Consider the following 18970-nt stretch of genomic DNA (forward strand, 5'->3'; position numbering starts at 1 on the left):
CATGTTATCTTCATGCCGCCAGTGGAAAAAAATGTCTCCTTTAAGTCCGCTATGTGCAGAAGACTGGGGAAACATCTCCACAGTAGCATTATGTGAGTCATTTTCCTCTTCAGACTAGTTGTGTGTTTTTCTTTATATGAAATTCTTCATGTATTGAAGGCACATTGTTTGTACAGAAGCTGGCGTGCAGTGCTGTGGGGTTGTAAGTGTCCAATCCACATCCGTGTTGTAGTAGACATATATACACACGCTATAGGGACGAATGTCTAAGGGTCACCTGCTCATTCATTGTTTCTATTCTCTGGAATCAAGGGTATTAAAAATAGTTTATTCTGCTTTTGTTGAAGTAACTGTCTCTACTGTCCAGTAAAAAAGGATTGCTAGGTTGTGGAGCATTGCTGTAAGGATCTGATTGAATTCAGCAACAGCAGCCTTAGTAGGGTGAGAATATTGGGTGATCGCCACCCCACCTCATCCTCAACTCTCCAACTCATCTCAAAAGTATTGGATTGAGCACCATTATCCAGAGAACAGAGTTTCACGTGGTTCATGTTTATCTGCTCTAGAGTCCTGGATTCTATCAGCAGTACTTCTCTAGCACATCTGCACTGTTCTCATTTTCCATGACATATCGACCATAGGCAGGGTAGATTATATCTACTCAATATATATTCCAGATAGATAGATGTGCAGGATAGAATAGAGTCAAGATAAAATATAGCCCTATAAAATTTGGATTTAGATTTGAATTAAAAAAGCTTTACTATAAATGTTAGTACTAACAAAATTTTTTACAGAAAGTTGTGGTTTTACATCACTGTGTTCATTTAAACACCCCCAAAGCTCTCCACGTGGAGTCTAGTATTGCTTGTAGTCATCATCCAACACCTAGGTTGGTAATTCAGTGCTTAATGATGTTGAATCAGGTGAGCTGGTGATGGAATTGGACAAACCCATCCAGGAGAAATCTGGAATCAAGCCTTGTTCTTCACACTAGCTCACTACTTTCTTTAAAATGAGAAAGCCTTGGTGCTTTTTGCTGTATTTACGTTACAGTATTTATCCCCCCCCCCCTGTTCTTAGACCATATCTTTGCTCATTTTAATTTGCCATTTTACCAAAGCTACAGGTTAGGGTTGCAGAGTATATTGTTTCAGCATCAACATCACAATGTGCACATTGACAACGTGCAATGACATGTAAGGCAAATTAAACCATACACATCACGCTACAAATTTAAAGGGAACAGAGGCAGGTTAGATCTGCCCAATATCATACTTACTCCTTTGTTTTACACAGCATACATTATTAATATCATGAAATGTTGGATTATCTGGACAAAAAAATCCTGTATTTTCTTTAATATCACAGAAATGTTGTGCCCTACTACTAAGTATTTCTCTTAGAAAGTTTTCTTGGTCTTCCAGACCAACTGGACCTCCACCATTCCTGTAAACTACCTTAATATTTCTGAATTACATTATGAACTGAAGAAATGCTTACCAGAATCACTGTACTATAGTCTTATAGACTTCTCCTGTATTGTGGGAATGCGTTATTTTAAAGCTGCAAGCTAAATAAGAGCTGAGACTTTAGTAAAAGTAACAAGAGCTAAAATGTATTGGGGTGCCCAAATTTTACATGGTGCTTCTTTCCTTTATTCACAGTGAAATTGCCTAAAAGAAAAATAATGCACTAATCTTGTTTAAAATGTCACTCTATATATTGGCATATTTCTAACTGAGAAGTCATCAGCACATCCTCTGTAGCTAATCAAACACAGTGTTTTCAGCAAATCCTAATGCACAGCTTCTCTGTCTTTCATGACATAAAAATGCGTAAATCGTGAGTCTGGCCTGTGTGCACACAGCTGATACGTCGATAACAAAAGAAGTGGAGATATTGTGTTCTCTTCTCCAGTATAAATGCAATTCCGAGATACAAAGCAAAGCCCAGACATTATAGAGGCTGGAGAACCCAGCAAGACAGCCTCTCTTTCTGATAGTTAGAAACAGCATGAAATTTCCAGAGGCATGGGCAAATAATGTGTATGATCATTCCCTCTTTGGAAAAGCAGCGCAAAAGCAAAAGTTCTGTTAGGAAAGAAATAAAAAAAAGAAAATAAAAAAAAGAAAGGAAGAAATGTCAGTGAGTCCCAGCTGCTGAGGAGCAAATGCTTGTTACATGTTAATTGAGCAGGCTATTAAATATCCAGTAAACCAATTTTGCAAAGTGTCATCAACATGTTCTTTTAAAGTTCACAGTGGTGGTTGGATTGATGCGTTTCCATTTGCCAGACGTTTATGGAGTCTAATGTATATTATAATTGCTGCCTGAATGGCCCTGCTTATGGCAGGCTTTTCAGCGGCGCCATAAGATTTTCTTGCATTCGGAGACTCGACCCCAAAGAGAGAGAACAGGCAACATGCAAATGAAAGAGGTTGAAGTTGTTGGTCAAATGGATGTAAATGGTGGTGGGACATTGTCGGAGCAGAGGTAGTGTATAGAATTTTCCTTCTGTGTGATATTCTAGTCAGAAAAATGTGCAATATTACAATATTACGTTAATATAATAAAAGTGGTGAAAATAAAGGCATTATGACCGATCACCACTCACACATTTCACATTGGCAGTATTACCCCCCCCCATCTCAATGTTTATTGATCTCTGACTTGTAGTACATTAATGCATTTCAGTCTGACATTATGAGATTAATATTACAAAGCAAAAAAATTATAATAATATGTTCAGAGTACCCCCCCCCACACACACACACATCCATCTCCTATTCCAGTGCTTCTGTTAATACCTTGCCAATCCTGCTGAGTCTGCTTTCAAGAGCCAGATGTGGTCTGGATGCTACTGCCGGTTTCCTTCAGAACATAGCTCAGGTAGAAACTGACCAACAGTTTCTGATTGACAGCTGCATCAGAGTACAACAAAATCAGGCAGAATATGTTTGAATGTGTTAGAATTCCACCATCGCCACACTCTCACACTCAGCTGATGAGCTGTTGCCTTCTTCTACAGTGCAGCCGAAACAAAACCCGAGCTGTTTGTGACAGATGACACACAGCAGTGTGTGGGAAGGAAGTGTGATGCTTAAAATTTTAACCCATTTAAACAGAACATCAGCGGCCAGAGTTTGAGAGAGCAGGTAGATGGCACTCTCTTCCTTCATCACTCTTAAGCGATTCTGGCCGGCTGGTCCGGTTGAACTGGGGACCCCGCGCTTTCCTCAGAGTGCGTTGGATGCCCAGCAATACCGGGCTAGGGGGAGTTATGTATGGGTGGGTTAATTGGCAGTACCAAATTGGGATAAAAATAAAAATAAATAAATAATGGGAAAAAAAGATAAATAAATAAACAGAATATCTTCCCAAATTGATCAATTAAAGCATGAAAAGATCAGGTGTTTTCAAAGTGTAGACACTTTGAAACTTCTGTCTCTGCACCTTTGCACTATTGCATACTATAAACAGACCCATTTTCCCATTTTATTTTTCTCTTATGTTGTTTAAATATTATTTACATTTGTTACGTGCACAGTTAGTTGTTAATGTCTTTTGCACAGCCTTCAAATACATATATCTATCTAAATCATGCATGTTTTTGCATTTCTACCTGATATTTTTATATTATTTATTTAAACTTAGCACAAAAGTTACATAGCACACTAGTTTGGTGGATTATTTCTTGTTGTAACAATGCTTCATTGCAATAAATCTCATGCCGTTGGAAAGCCTGTAAGGAACATGCATTTGTGGAATGAGCAGCAGAGCCTCTTTGCCAAACAACTTATTCTGCCATTGACTCGTTCTGTGTTTGGTGGACTGGATGATTGAAGTTTGAAGAAACAAGACATGTTGGAAATTCAACAGTTTATTCATTTAACAAAAAAGGAGCCTCATCAGTGTGTGGAAGAACCATACACAGCAACAGCAGCCTTGCACCTCCTCCTCATGCTGGTCACCAGCCTGGTCACACACTGCTGTGGGATGGCATCCCATTCTTCAACCAGCATTTGTCACAAGTCAGCCAACGTGATTGTGTTTGTCACTCGGGCACGAACAGCACACCCCACAAGCTAATCCCACTGCTGACAGGCCATTCCACCCTCTCCACTCCCAAATTCTGGAGGTATTCTCTGATAAACCCTGCTCTATGGGGGCGAGCGTTGTCATCTTGGAGGAGTTTGGTCCCAGATTGTGGAGAGATGGGATTGCCACTGGTTGCAGAATTTCAACTCGATAGCTTCAATGATTACTCCTCGTTTTTCCACTGAGGGAGATGCCGGCCCACACCATCATACCGCCTCTACCAAAAAATGTTGCTCTATCGGTGCAGCAATCAGCTTGGCGTTCTTCATGTCTTCTCCACACTTTGACCCTACGATTCAACTCCTCGCCAAACATAAAGTTCCTCCACATGTTTTGGTTCCACCAAGTGCATGGTGCACATGTCGCCATCGTCGGCGCAAACAGGCCTGACTGTGAAGGGCAGTCGTGGCAGCCCAATGAGACTGGAGATTGGCTGTAGAAGACAGCCTACGGTACCTAAATACTGACAGGGTGAGGAAACGATCTTCTTGGGATGTTGTCTTCTTGGGACGCCCATTTCACGGCCTGTCTCTGATATCCCCCATTATGGAACTTGACCTTCAGTTTGGAGATGGTACTAGGGCTCACTCCAAATAATGCCACAACTTGGTTTGCATAACACCAGCTTGAAGTTGGCGTATCGCCCGGGCCCTATCCAGATCAGTCAAACGTGGCATGCGGATTCCTGGAGCAGACACCTCTCTCTGGCCTGTGATGGTCATTACAGCGTGAGGCTTGTATGGTGAGGCTGAATGGTGCTGCCATTCAGGTGCCAATCACCTGGGGGTACCAGAAGCTCAAAACAAGTGTCAATAGCAACAGCAAAATAAGCTGTTTAGCAATGGCAGAGAAGATTTGGCAAATATTTCATGGACGCAACCCACATACTGAGCTCTGCTGCTCATCCCCCAAATGCATGTTCCTTACAGATGTAACAACATTTAAAAGGGAAATAACAGGCTTTCCAACGGTGTAAGATTTATTGCCAAGAAGCATTGTTACAACAAAAAAATAATCTATCAAACACAAATTTCCTTATTCTTTGTGCTAAGTTTATTTGTTTATTTACTTATTTATTTGACTTTTAACCTCTTTTCTTCTGTGAAGCCACAACCCCCTTTTGATTTACATATGTGCCCACACTTTGCTAATGGGGTGGAAAAAAAGTTTCACACAGAAGCTCGGAAGCTTAGTTGGCAGAAGGCCGAGAATACTGACCGACTCCAGGCCTGCTAATCCAGCTTGGTAGCTGTAGCTTACAGAAGAATGTGGAGGGAAGCTGGTGGAGCATGCTGAGTGTATCTTTCGGAAGCAGCTGAGCGGATTCCATGTCCAAGAAGTCAGAAATCCTGTCAGATCCAAGTCAGAAGTCCCTTTGCTTCTTGCGTCTCGTCTGTAGAGGGACGCCGGGTTTACGAGTAATGACAAGCAGTCCTGTCCAGAACCACATAAAAGCACCCAGGAGCAGAAAGCTTTAGAAGCTCAAGCAGTAAATCCACGAACAGCAGCACAGTCCTGTAACTTTACAGTCGCTAATGTAGATGTGCTGCCTTGTGTCATGAGTAGCTTTCAAGAGGAAAATAAATAAATAAAATAATATATTTGCAAAGAAAAATAAAGACAAAAATACAAGGAATTCACAAATGTTCTACAGGCCTGCTTCAGGGATCGTTAAATGTGTACAGTATAGATCATAGTTTTAATAGCAAGGGCAAATGTTGGCCAGATGTGGAATCGAGTCAGTAAAAAAAGGCCCAGATTGCGTATTCCAGAAGCACTGTGTAAGTTACGCTGCGAGTGGTTCCACCACCAGTGTAATGTAGCAGTAATGTTTATGGCTTCATGCTTTTATTGTTAACCATCTGCTTTTCCTGTTATGTGAATTATTGAGTACGTAATATTAGCCCCTGGGTTCGGCGGTCCTGGCAATGTATGGTTCCAAATGAGAATTGGGCAAATCGGGTAATCAAATAAATATTTGGGCGATAAGCTCACGAGTATGTGATGACTTTTCCTGACTGGATTGCCGTGATGAAAGTTGGTGTGAGAATTCTGTGAGGCGTTGTAAAATAGAGCCCTGGTTGGTTTATATTGTGCGAGCGGTGCGCCGCAACCTTTAACGACTTCCACGGACATAAGAGCCAGCGTTCCACGCCATGGATGGGTATAAGCTAATGACTGCCTACCCTGCGTACAGAATAGCAACGTGGATTTAACAAAAGCCTCACACTGTAATGACCATCACAGGCCTGAGAGAGATTTCAAAGTGATACTCTATCACCGTATGATGGTGACAGTTATGCTTTAATGCTCTTGGGAAACCAAGTCCCCAGATGTCTTTGAAGGCTGCTGTCTTTCATTTTATGCCTGGATAATATGATCAGTTTCATTCATCTTCTGTCTGACCTCAACGATTTGCAGCAGATAGATTAGGTGAAATGTGTATGATTAAGGCTTTTTGAAAGCCTGTCTCCATACCTTTTGGAATATATGTATATATAATATATATAATAATATATGTGGGCTCATATTTATTTATTTTTTCTGCCGTACTTAAGTGAGGTTGCATATAAATCATATAATGTTTTTACACCAAATTAAAATGTACTTTTCAATAAAATTAGAACTCACACATATAACTCCATATCCGAAGGTCATTGACTAATAAGAGATTTAAATAATGATCTGGTGCACTTTTTGTTTTGTTGGGGGGGGGGGCATAATTATTCATAGAGGACCATTTAGAGTAATAAGCCAATGACATTGAATGTTCCAGCTGTAGAAATCCAGCTGGAGGCATAGCTCACTAATTCTAACTGGCTACACTACCTGGACATGGCAGACTGAAAGCTATGGCCGACTGCCACCAGATGCCACAGGAAGCAGGTGGTCAAATACTTTTGAGTGACTACAAACAACTTGCAGCAGGCAAATTAAAATATACTTTTCAATAAAATAAGAACTCACATATAACTCCATATTCAAAGTTCATTGACAAATCACTTTTTTTTTTTTAGGGGGGGGGTGTTTTTATACATAGAGGACCAATTCGATTAATAAGCCAATGGGGCTATAAATTCCAAAATGGCATATACCCTGCCAAAGCCTCTCACCTTCCTCTTAATGGTCATGATTGACTACAGCTAGTAGCCCGTATATAAAGGGTTGGTTTGACAGCTATAATTGGATTGACCAACACCGAGTACAGTGAGAAAGTTTAAGGAGCTGAGAAGATTTGAGAAAATACACTTCAGACCTGTCTCTCTTCAGGTTTTTTTTTTTAAACTGTAGATTCCAGGATTGGATCATCAGTTGAAAAAGGAAAAAGGTTATTGGGAGGTGTAGCCACTTTGCCAATGTCTAAAAGAACATCCAAACGGTTACCCTCATCTGAGAGGAAATTGGTTTGGATGGTCAGACACAACCCAGGGACCTCCAAAACACAAGCCTCCTATGTACTGGATGATGCTGGAACACCAGGGTCACTGTTTTCAGTGTTCAAAAAAAGAAGCACCGTTCAAAAAAAGAACCGGCACCAAAATTGGTTTGCAGATGAGGAACGTTTTGTGGTCAGTGAGACGAAGATTGGGTTGTTTAATCACAGTGACCATAGTAATATTTGGAGGAGTAAAGGTGATGGGATTGGTGAAGGACACTGTACAGTACTCGAGTGTTTGTATCAGCTGTTTTGCAACGTACTGACTGGCATTGTGCCATAAAGCTCACATAATGTCTTTTTCACCAGAATTTTTGTTTGTTGTGACACATGATATTTGAGGAAATCAAAATTTACAGACAAAACAATTACAGATTAAGTATTTTATAGCTGCTCTGTTTTGAATTTAAAGGTTTCAAACAGGACATTCCTAAATTATTTTATTTAAAATTATTATACGACTAAATCATTAAACTGTCTGCGGTAAAAAGGTCTTAGTAAGACCTTAGTTTGCATGTACATGTGCAGTGGAAATTATTCAACCCCCATCGCAAATTAGGTTTATTAGCAGAATGGGCAAACTTTCAGCTGTTTGTAAAAAAAACAATCAAACAAGAGCAATTTTAATGAACTTAAATCAGCTAATATAACAAGTGTTTTTTTTTCCAAATTCAACACAAAATGCCGCTTGAAATGAATACTGCAGTCTCCGAATAAAATAGAATAGAATAGTGCTTCATTATTTGCATCAGGTGTGCTTGAGATCAAACACATCCAATACCTGAACTGTGTCCGATACTGTGGTCAATTCACTGTATGGTGCACTACTTTCACTAATTTCACCATTTTGTAGTGATGTCCGAAAATGTAGTGATGAATCGTCCATGCACATGGAGCGCCCATAATCCATTGTGTTGTTTGGTTTGAGGATTTGTGCACAGCTTCTCTGAGAAAGGCCGACTGTCAGATTGTAAATGCGATGAGCTCACTTGCATATTTCATTACATTTTATTCTGTTCCCTATGACTGTGCTCTTCATAGTGATCTTGATGTTCACATGTAGGGGGTAGTGAATAGTGTGGCCAAGAATTGTGGCCTAAAAAAGTTCAGAGAAAAGATCACTGCTTTGCACAAACAAGGGAGATGATTAAAAAACATAGAAAATACATTGAATGTTCCAGCTGTAGAAATCCAGCTGGAAGCATAGCTCACTAATTCCAACTGGCTACACTACCTGGACGTGACAGACAGAGGAAGCTATGGCCGACTGCCACAAGATGCCCCAGAGGGCAGGTGGTCGAATACTTTTGAGTGACTGCAAACAACCTGCAGCACAGGTTTCAGTGTTCAGTAAGGTGTAGACGAAACACTGAAGGTCTCCATGCTGTCATAAGTCTGGCTATGCATCACGTTATCGGAGGGTAGGAGGGTAGGGCCACTTGTTATGTGTTGAGCTATTTAAATGAATGTCGTTGGATTGGTTTATTGCAGACTGCTGAAAATTTGTACATTTTGAGTGGCTGGGTCAGGGATGCTGTCATGTAAGTCACATTTTAAATGAAAATAAAAATACAGCAGTCCTTCAGTCCTCTCCAGCTGTGTAGTCAGTCGGTGGTAACTTAGTACAGTTTGTTGTGGAAGGACAAAGTAAGAGTGGAAAGAACAGCTGGTCTCTTGGGGTTAGCCTTTAGCCTAATGTCCTCAACCAGCTGCATCGGATGATGTGGCAGCCTCGGGGTCTACTTGCAACAGGCTGTGGCTCTGCAGTGTCTCCTCTCCTACTGTAGCATGAACAACTTATTATATTTGATATTTAGTGAAGGGAAAATCATTGATTATCATCATCTACATTGGCATCTGTCTAGGGGGGGATATATTGGGTGGCCAGTCAGTTTTTCAAGATCATGTTTTGAAAGCAGGTGGGCAAAATGGAGCATAAGGATGTGAGTGATTTGACAAGGGTCAAATTGTGATGGCTAGACAGTTGGGTCAGAGCATCTCCAAAACATCAGGCAGGTCTTAAGAGGTTTTCCTGGTATGCAGAGGATAGTACCTACCAGAAGTGGGTCAAAAGGAAGAACCACCTGTTAACTGACAACAGTGTCATGGGCACCTAAGGCTCATTGTTGTGATCCATGGAGGCCCCATCTTACAACTTACAGGACTTAAAGGATCTGCTGCTGACGTCTTGGTGCCAGATGCCACAGGACGCCTTCAGAGGTCTTGTGGAGTCCATGCCTCCAGTGCTCGGATCCGTTATGGTGGCACAAAGGGGATATACTCCGTATTAGGCGGGTTGCTGGGCTCAGAGTGTAATCTATCTATGTGCTTACATGCATAATTAGCAAGGCTATAGATTATTAATATTATTCATATAAAAATATATATATATATTTATTAAATGTGCTAACTGATTATAACTGAAAGCACATGATGCTCCACTGTAGGCCTCATGTATTTGTTATTTTTTTAATAAAATAAAATATATTTAAATAGTTTGAACTTAAGAACAGATCTGGGCTTATTAGAGGGATAAGAAGACTGAAGGCATAAAGCATGTTTTACAGCACATCTTTGAGTGAGATGACATTTAAGCTGGCTTAGGTTATTGCATTTTCATAAGAAAATGTTTATGATGATGCTGAAAGCTCTTTACAGTGTGATGGGCTGGTAAATGAAAACGCTTCGGAGGCTAGAAACCTATAGAGTGAAGGCTGAGTGTCCATGACTTTGGCTTGTACAGTGTTTTATAGAACGAGGGAACGATTGTTTCTGCTTGTGTAGGACCTTTTGACTTACTTCCAGAGGAGGAGTTCACCTTCCTTTCTCTGTGTAATGACTGTACATCCCACTTGGAGTCTCTCAGTAGGCGAGCCTGGTAAGGTCTGCGCGTTTTCCTGTAGCCATGTTGCGAACAGTACTACTGCTCGTGAACACGCAATCAATGTTAACCCCTGCTGCACACAACAGCCCAAGGCAGCGGCCCCTGTGTGAGGGGTTAGATTCTGCCTGTGCATTTCAAAAGGCCGGGCCGTGTTAGGAAAACCGCACGTATCTCTACTGCAACATTGCTCCAGCTCCAAAAACAAAAAAAACGTATGAGACAGCAAGGATGAAACAAAGTAAACCTCCCTCTTCAGCAATGTTGCAGCCAGTTTGCAGCAAAATGAAAGGCATACTAAGTGGAAAATGGAGGCATGCATGCTTAGAGTCTTTCCCTCTTCACACGAATCTGCCTCATACCTTGTACCGTCTCCCATCTCTCTGATGACCATCCATCAAGGTAGCCCTTCATTTCCTTGTAGGCCTTTTCTGTTATTATTATTTGTCTGCATAAGATTCACACTTCCATATTGAATGGACATATTTCCTTCATACTTCCTTTCATAGTCTTATCATAGACTCAGAACTTAGCATTGACTCAACAGATTTTTTTAGGCCTTAATTAATTTGTTAGGCTTGGTAAGGCTCAGTTCAGATATTGCCATTGCTTTTCAACCACTGGCTCATCCAGGTTAGTCATTTGGCTGAGGATGTGAAAATAAAGTTGGTTGATTCCTACAAAGAGAACAAAGGCTATGAAAAGATATACAATATTTTACGAAGGAACGGCAGTTCAGGGAGACTGTGGACGTCCAGGCAAGATCCTGAAGACCAAGAAAAACCTCATATCATACGATGGCAAGTAAGGCAAAGCAAAGCATATTGTGCATTCTGAAATGACTTCCGGCTCAGCACAACTGTGTCGAGTAATTATCTGAAGTACTGTAGTCTTTTTCCCTCAACCTCTCTTAGCATCAATGCATTTTACTTTCATTAAACTGCTGCTCACTGGATGTTTTTTTCTTTATTGCACCGTTCTAAGGAAAATCGAGAGACTGTTCTGCTGACAATCCCAGGTGACCAGCAGTTCTAGAAACACTCCATCCTCTTGCTGCCCATCCGGCACCAACAGTCACACCACACTGAAAATCACTGAAGATCATATTTTTCTGCATTCTGATAGTAGGTGAATATTATGGGAAATTCCTGGCTTTTGTATGTGCATGCCTTTGTGCATTGCACTGCAGCTACAGGATTGGCTGATTAGATCATTGCATGACTGAGTAGGCACACATCTCTAACATCAAACCAAAATATCTCAAATGAAAATCTAAAATTTGGCTGCAGATAAAATGTGTAAAATGATTCTAATGTAAGGTCTGTGCAAATGTACAGTTTTCAGAGAATCAGTTGGATGCTGTAGTGGATAGAAAGCTATATAGCCACCAATAATCCGATTAGCTTGCCTAATATTTTAAAAAGTGCAGATCAAATTATAAGGCGTAAAACTCGTTCCAACAACATGAATATCGAAAAATGAACGTTTGCTGGTTTTGTTCAGTTCCACTGTAATGAAATGATTAGGTAAACTAGATGTTGGATAGGAACAGTAATGCTGGCCTTACGGAAAAAAAAAATTCACCCGTACATGAAAGTGTGTTTCTTTGTTTATGTTAATAGTATTTTTTTTTTATTAAATTAAAATTCTTACTGACCAGACCTATAGTTCATACACATCTGAACATCACATGGCTGCAACCAACATATATACTAATATACCAACCAATACAGTCTGTTACTATTGCAATGTTCTATAATATTAAAATGCTGCCATCACTCCTATATTAGGTCTGTTGTCTAATTTGGCTGCTTTCATTTCCATTTTTGTCTTTAATTGTAAGAGCTGTAGGCTTTTGTCTCTCATGTAATAGTTCCTCCCCTCCTTCTTCTTTCTCAGCTCATGCCAAAGAGGAGCTTTTGCATATTCTCTTCTCGTCCCCATGAGAGGCATTGTTCCTGGCCAAATTTAAACACTACGGCATTCAGGATCCCTGCGGAGGCTCTGTGTACTTGGGCCCGCAAAGTGCTCGCAGCCATAACTACCTGAATTGCTTTTAATTGCTCGGTATAGCTGCATCATCTTAGTTGAGATTATGCCTGATTGATACTGGAAGGCAATTGTAAGCGTGGAGGATGGGATTAAGTGCCTATTGATGTGACTTTAGCTTCTGTTGACAACAAAGGCAGAAGGGAGAATACTTTACCCCCGTTTCTTCCAAAGCCCAACGCCTCCCCCTCCTTCCTTTTCTCCCCTCCCTGGACGGAAAAGGAACACAATCTACTGATATTACCCCTCTGAGGCCAATGGGAAGGAACAGCCAAGCGAGGACTATTCCTGGGTATAATTAGCTATATGTGATCCCAATTATTTGGCCCATTCATTAGCGCTAATTGTTTGAGCAGGCCGACCTACAGAACAAATAATTAAAACGTGTGTGCCATAACTGCGACTACTGGTGCATGTGATAAAATGTGTTGGAAGGAGCTGAAGCAATAAAGCAGCGCCTTTCATTAGGGCTCTGTGAAACGGAGATCTTGGCTCTCGTGGCGGAGCGTTCATTGTTTAGATTAGCTGTGCTACTGTTCGCAGGCTAGCTCGCTCTCTTTCCAGGAGTAATTAGCTGAAAGTATTATGGAGATTTGTTGTGTTGTCCAAACTTTAATTATTTTGCGGGGCTTTGTAATCCCTTTCTGTTTCTGTCTCTTTCAGCCCAGAGTGGCCCTGGTCCCTAAATAGATTTATTCAGCTGGAGCTGCTAAGCCTTTGTGTATTAGCATTAAAGGAGAACAATTGGCTGTGATGTTGTGGGTGATAAAGGCGCTCAAAGCCCAGGTCAGAAGCACTCATCCCCTTGAATGGGGGGCTTAGAGGAAAACAAACTTTGTTTTGTCATTGTGTTAAACGTATCGGAAGGAAGGAGATGAAGACACAGATAGCCTTCATTCTTAGCTTTCACTGGAGTTCATGTGTCATATAGAAACAGCCAATTACCGTAGAGCAAACAGACCATGGCCAAAGCTACATAGAGTCCATTCAGTCATGCTCATGATTATATGTTTGTTTGTTGGTGTGATGTATAGAAACGGCTAATTACTGGAGTGCAAACAAACCATGGCCAAAGCTCCATAGACCTCCACTCGCTCACGGCCATGATTACTTGTTAGTTTAACCAGTGCTGCATGTAGATCCTGTCTGCTTTTTCTTATGGTGCTGTGATTCAGCGGTGTTAGACGGAACACCTTGGCCAAAGCTACTTTGGTCAATTTATCTGATTCTCGTCGTGTTTGTTTGTTTATATAGGGGCAACCAATTACTAGGGGTACACAGTGCCCATACAAGTTTGGGATGTTTGGTACGAGTTCAGTACAATGGAGTGATAGCAACAAAACCCCCCAGGTGCCTAAGGCTAGGTTTCTATTAATGTGTTTTAAACAGACAATGTAGCAACAAAAAGCTATCGGTCACAATTGGCCACAATAGCATTTTTAATTATATACAAATATTAAAATGTGTGCATTTGGAGGAGTGTTTTAGTGTGTTCTATCTGTATTGAAAATTCTAAGCTGTAACGCAACCCTCCCAAAAAAGAATCAAGAAAACCCCCTCGCTGATATGAGTTGACAGAAGCAGGCTGGTCTTCTAGCTCCATCGGCTTGAGCTGAACTTAGCATGGCATGCTAAGTCTAATGACCTACAGCTTTTGCACGTCTTCTTAAATGTACCTTTTAAAGAACTTGCATATTACTTGCTAGATAATGCCTACATCTCAGCTCTCTCTATAATGAGACCCCATGTGACCTAGAGCACTGTGTGAAGATACCCTAGACCCTAAACATGAAAAATTTTAATCCGACTTCTTCATAATTTATGTGAAAACATACCTTGAGTCTTGTGGACGAATAGATTTGGTGCTGGAAATGGATTTACCAGAGCCTTAGGTTCACACAAATTCCACCAGTTACAGACAGGAGGCAGATGACTGACACATGAATCCACTAGTTAGACATAGCAAGAGACAGAAGAATAGTATCTTGACCCATCTTCACAGCCTTGTAACTCCAGATGTGAGTCACGTGCGATCTGGCAAGATTCAGGAAATGTTTGAACCGCATTTCTGCACTAGTAAATATCGCAAAGATATTAATAGCAACATCAAGGAACCTTGAATTTGACGTATAGGTATGTTGCCTGACCCCAGAGAGTTAATCTTCGTAGATAGGTTACCACTTAATATGTGTACGAAAGCATGAACCAAACTGCAGCCTTCATATTCAGGCCCTCGCTGGTACTACACAGCCTTTATTTGTTGTTCCCTTTGTTTGTTTTATAGGCAAAGCCAATTATAACAGTGCAAAGTTCCTATATGAATATCCTATATGTGCAGAGTTCCTATATGAATATCCTACATGTGCATTTCTTCCAGTGCTAATCCCTAATTCATTCATGCCTGTTTTTTTTTTGTTTGTTTGTTTGTTTTCTAGGTTGGTCCAGAGGGTGCAGCTGGCTGCCCGGCCCCAGGACGGTCGGCGAGGTCACCACAGCCCAGGCACATCTCTAAAATACATACCCCGGCGGGCCGTGCTCTATGTACCGGGCAATGACGAGCGCAAGCTTAGAAAGCTCACCTCACTGGATGTGGACTGCGCTGTCCTGGACTGCGAGGATGGCGTGGCCCTTAATAAGAAGGTAGGCCACCACTACTGCTACCATCATTATTTCTCCCCAGCACCTGACTCTGTGGCATGCAAAAAAAAACAAATCGTTTACGACCCCTGTTCAGCCAGGTGCTGGTGCTTAATCACGCTGTATAAAGCTAGCTAAGCACTGCGCTTAAAACAAGCACGTTTCCTTCCCATTATGCTGTGATAAAGGCAAGAAATGCCCCCCATCACATTCACTTGAAACAAGGTGCCCACTTCACACTGGGAAAGCAGCAGGAAGTCGGCAGATGCAGCAGGTTAAAAGCATTCTCGACCCGCCCACACAGCCAGCCAATTGGCCCTGTTTGCCTTGCCATGAAATTGTGATTGGAGCATGGGATAAAGGGGGGGAGGGTGGAGGGAAAAGAAGTCACCTAACAAAGGTTTTTAAGTCATGATAATAAAGATGATTGATATGGCCAGAGGCTATTCCTGATTGAGAAGAGGAGGGGGGGGGGGATCTTAGCTTGATGGACAACTGTGACCCCTTGAAAAAGGTGAAGGAGCTCTGTGTTTTCCAACACCCCCTTATTTCTCTCTCATTGCTAAGTGGGGAAAAGGTTTCCAAAGGAAAATGTCACAGAAGTGGCCACTGATGCTTGAAAATAATAGTGGTTTAACGTTCTTGTCTTTTGTGTCACTGAGGTGCCTTGGTAATGTCTTAATCCAGCCTTTGACAGCCATTCAAAGTAAACAGTGGGTTTTAGTGTCACATTTCTTTCTTTTTTTTATTTTCTTTTTGATCAGTGGAAATGGTACCAAAATAGTGCTTTTGAAAGTGTAGCACATCAAACAAATTCTGTAACTTGCGGTTTAGACAAGATACAGGCCAACTAGATAATAAGAACATTCTTAAGATCAGTTGTTCTGCGGTGTTCTGCCTGTATAGGATTACTCTGCTGAGGAATATTAAGGCCAGGTGATCTGAGAAGAGGAAAATAGCATTAAGGGACAGGCCTCGGTTCTCTCCTCAAGCTGAGCAGTCTTTTCTGCGCTAGCACATGTTCCTGTCAGGCCTGATAGAATTAACACTCGCTCCAGCCTCCTAGATAAAAATGCTAATAGCTCACCCTGAAAAATAACATTTGTACTGCGCAGAGAGCCTGGCAAATAATCCTATTACCGCTCAGCTTTTTGATTGTATAAATCTGTCAGGGCTGTGAGCGTGTACAGTCCTCAGTACAAGACGCAGTCAATTTTAAAGACCATATGTTAGCTTTAAAGAGTCTGGCGCAGTACGCCGAAAGCTGTGATCCATTATTTATTTGCTGAGGCGCTAGTGCGTAATGTAAAAATGAGTTATTAACTCAATAATAAAAAGCACCTCGCTCTGCGACTCCCTCTCTTTCACTTCCCACTCGCTCGGCTGTTTTCCCCATCCTGGCAATTGGAAATCCGTAGGGGTTTGTGTGTACCTATAGATAGATGTTTTATTTTTCCACGCTGCTAAATGACACTTCCTCCTGCAGCTCGACTGCACTCATGCACGCCTCTGAGAAGAGAGAGAGAGAGAGAGCGAGAGAGAAATGATGGAGCCATCTGATAGGATTGATTCCATTACTTTTAGGATCCCCAAAATACTCCAATACACCAGTACACACTTTTTTAGTTCACATTCTGTTTTGGGTGTCCCCTTAAAGCACCTTTGTACATGCCAAATTTATTTATTTATCCACCCCCCTCCCCAATATTTTGTCTGTAGTACAGTTCTTGGACGTCCCCAGAGTAAAGTAATAGTAAAGTCAGCACAAATAGATTTTCCCAAATGTATTGGGACACCTGCACATTCATTGTTTCTTCAGAAGTCGAAGCTATTCCAAAAACTAATCTTTATCCTGCTTTCATTGGAGTCACTGTCTCTACTGTCCAGGGCTTTCTACTAGACCTTCTGCAAGACTTCTACTAGTGTGTGTGTGTGTGTGTCTGAGTCTGTGCACATTTGTACATCTGTGTCAGCAATGGATGCAACTTGAAGTAGCTTGGAGTGCATTCATAGAAGGGGTGTCCACAAACATTTGGCCACATTCGTTCTGGGGACGGTTTGGTGAACATACACCAGCAAGCATGCAGTATATGGGATTACTTAAAATTTTGTTACTTTACGTGTACTAATATATTTCAGATTTGAAGAAAAAAAATATATATTGTGCTCTACGCTTTTGAGTATTTCGGAAACAGTAGGGATAAGCCACCGTGTAATCAGTAAGCTGATTGGCTCTTTTTGTTGAAGGGCGGAACATAGTTTGATCAGCAAGCTGACTGTTTTTTTTTTTTTTTATTGTTGTTGAAGGGTGGAGTTTAGTTTTAGTTTTTAGTTTTTTAGTTTTTTTGGCAAGCTGATTGGTTCTTTTTGCTGAAGGACTGGGCTTTATGCCTAAATAGATGCCATTCAAATTTCAACCAGTAACCGGTTTCCATATTTACAATATCTCTTGGTAGATTTACCTACTGATTTCTCCTTTCACACGCAGCCATGTCCATATCAGAATAAGAATCAGAATCTCTTTATTTCACTTTACACATACGAGGAATTTAACACAAGTACCTTCCACTCCTCCCACTAATAGAACTCTGCTCTCCACTCACACACCAGAGGGATGTCACTATAGCTGTGTGGCCGTGTTGCCTTCTGGTTCTGTAACGCTTTTATCCACACACACACTTCGTTTACGTGACGGATGTTTCCACTGCAGCTCTGCATCCAGATTGAGGGGATTATTACTGTAAGAAACTGTATTCCACGCTGTTATGGTTAAACTTTGGTGATTAATCCTTGGGTCACGTGCATCCCACCTTCTCCTATTCAGTGTGAGCAACACAAGCAATGACGCACCAAATAATCGACTATTAAATTAGTTGTTGACTAATTTGTTCACTAATTTTAGCCAACAAAGTTGATTAGTGGTTGCACCCCTACAATTGACACATCTGTTCATTTGTTCAGATCCTCAGTTTCTTACAAGTTATTTGAAATGTGAGAAAGTCTATTGGCATTGTCTAGGCATGTGGCACTTCTGGAGCACAATCTTAAAGTGAAATGTCTGTCCAATGCTATTTATTATTTGTTTCTGTACAAGCAATCATCTGCTGATGCTAATACTCTCATATCTAATTTTTGTGGATCCTGCATTGTAGATTTATCTGCAAACAAAAGAGATTTTTTTTTTGTTGAAACTATTAATTGCAAGCTTTAGAACTGGAGCGAAAATAATATTGGACAAAAATAACACCAACACTGGTATGGTTTTGTTCATATCCTCTCCTAAAAGGGTACAAAAAACACCAAAACTGTTAAGGAAGACAGATATGTGCTTTATTGATCCCCGAGGGGAAATTTGGAACACTGTGAGGTTTGAAATTGTCTGTAATTGTTAGTAAACGTCTGGGCTGTAGCTGTTCCCTGGCCACCAAGTGTCTGATGCTACGTGACTGATGCTGCCAGGACTGCCCAGAGATGGTTAACTGCCACCCAGCAGCTTATACACTCGCACACAGGCAATCCCTCCAACACAAACACACAGTTATTATATAAAAGTATCCTCCATAGAGAGTGTTTTGTGGTGGTTTTGGAAGGGGGGTGCCTTTCTTTTTCTCTATCCCTCCAGCAAGTGCTGATGGCTACACCTGTCTTCTCCCTCTCTCCGGGGGTGGGTTTGTTTATCTATGTGTGTGTTGTGCTAGAGGTGCCCTGTACACCGCCGCTCTGTTTGGGGCCTTCCACCCGGCGGCCGAAACCCACTACATCCACCCCCCCACCCCCTTCCCCGCCCAATCCCTGGAAGTTTGGAACTAATGAAGTAACTGCTGAGCTGCTGCCACGCAGCTTGGTCCCAAACTATACTGTACTTC

The 18970-nt window shown here is 41.4% G+C and overlaps 1 protein-coding gene across 1 annotated transcript in view; it reads left to right on the top strand.

Moving 5' to 3' along the window:
• The window catches only part of clybl (citrate lyase beta like), a 104405-nt gene that overhangs the window by 49208 nt on the left and 36227 nt on the right, over positions 1–18970 (top strand). The window contains exon 2 of the mRNA XM_072686291.1: positions 14903–15107. Within this exon, the coding sequence (XP_072542392.1) occupies positions 14903–15107 (205 nt within the window). The remainder of the gene's footprint in view (positions 1–14902; positions 15108–18970) is intronic.

This window comes from Salminus brasiliensis, chromosome 8 (assembly GCF_030463535.1).
Source record: "Salminus brasiliensis chromosome 8, fSalBra1.hap2, whole genome shotgun sequence".
NCBI classification, from domain to species: Eukaryota; Metazoa; Chordata; class Actinopteri; order Characiformes; family Bryconidae; genus Salminus; species Salminus brasiliensis.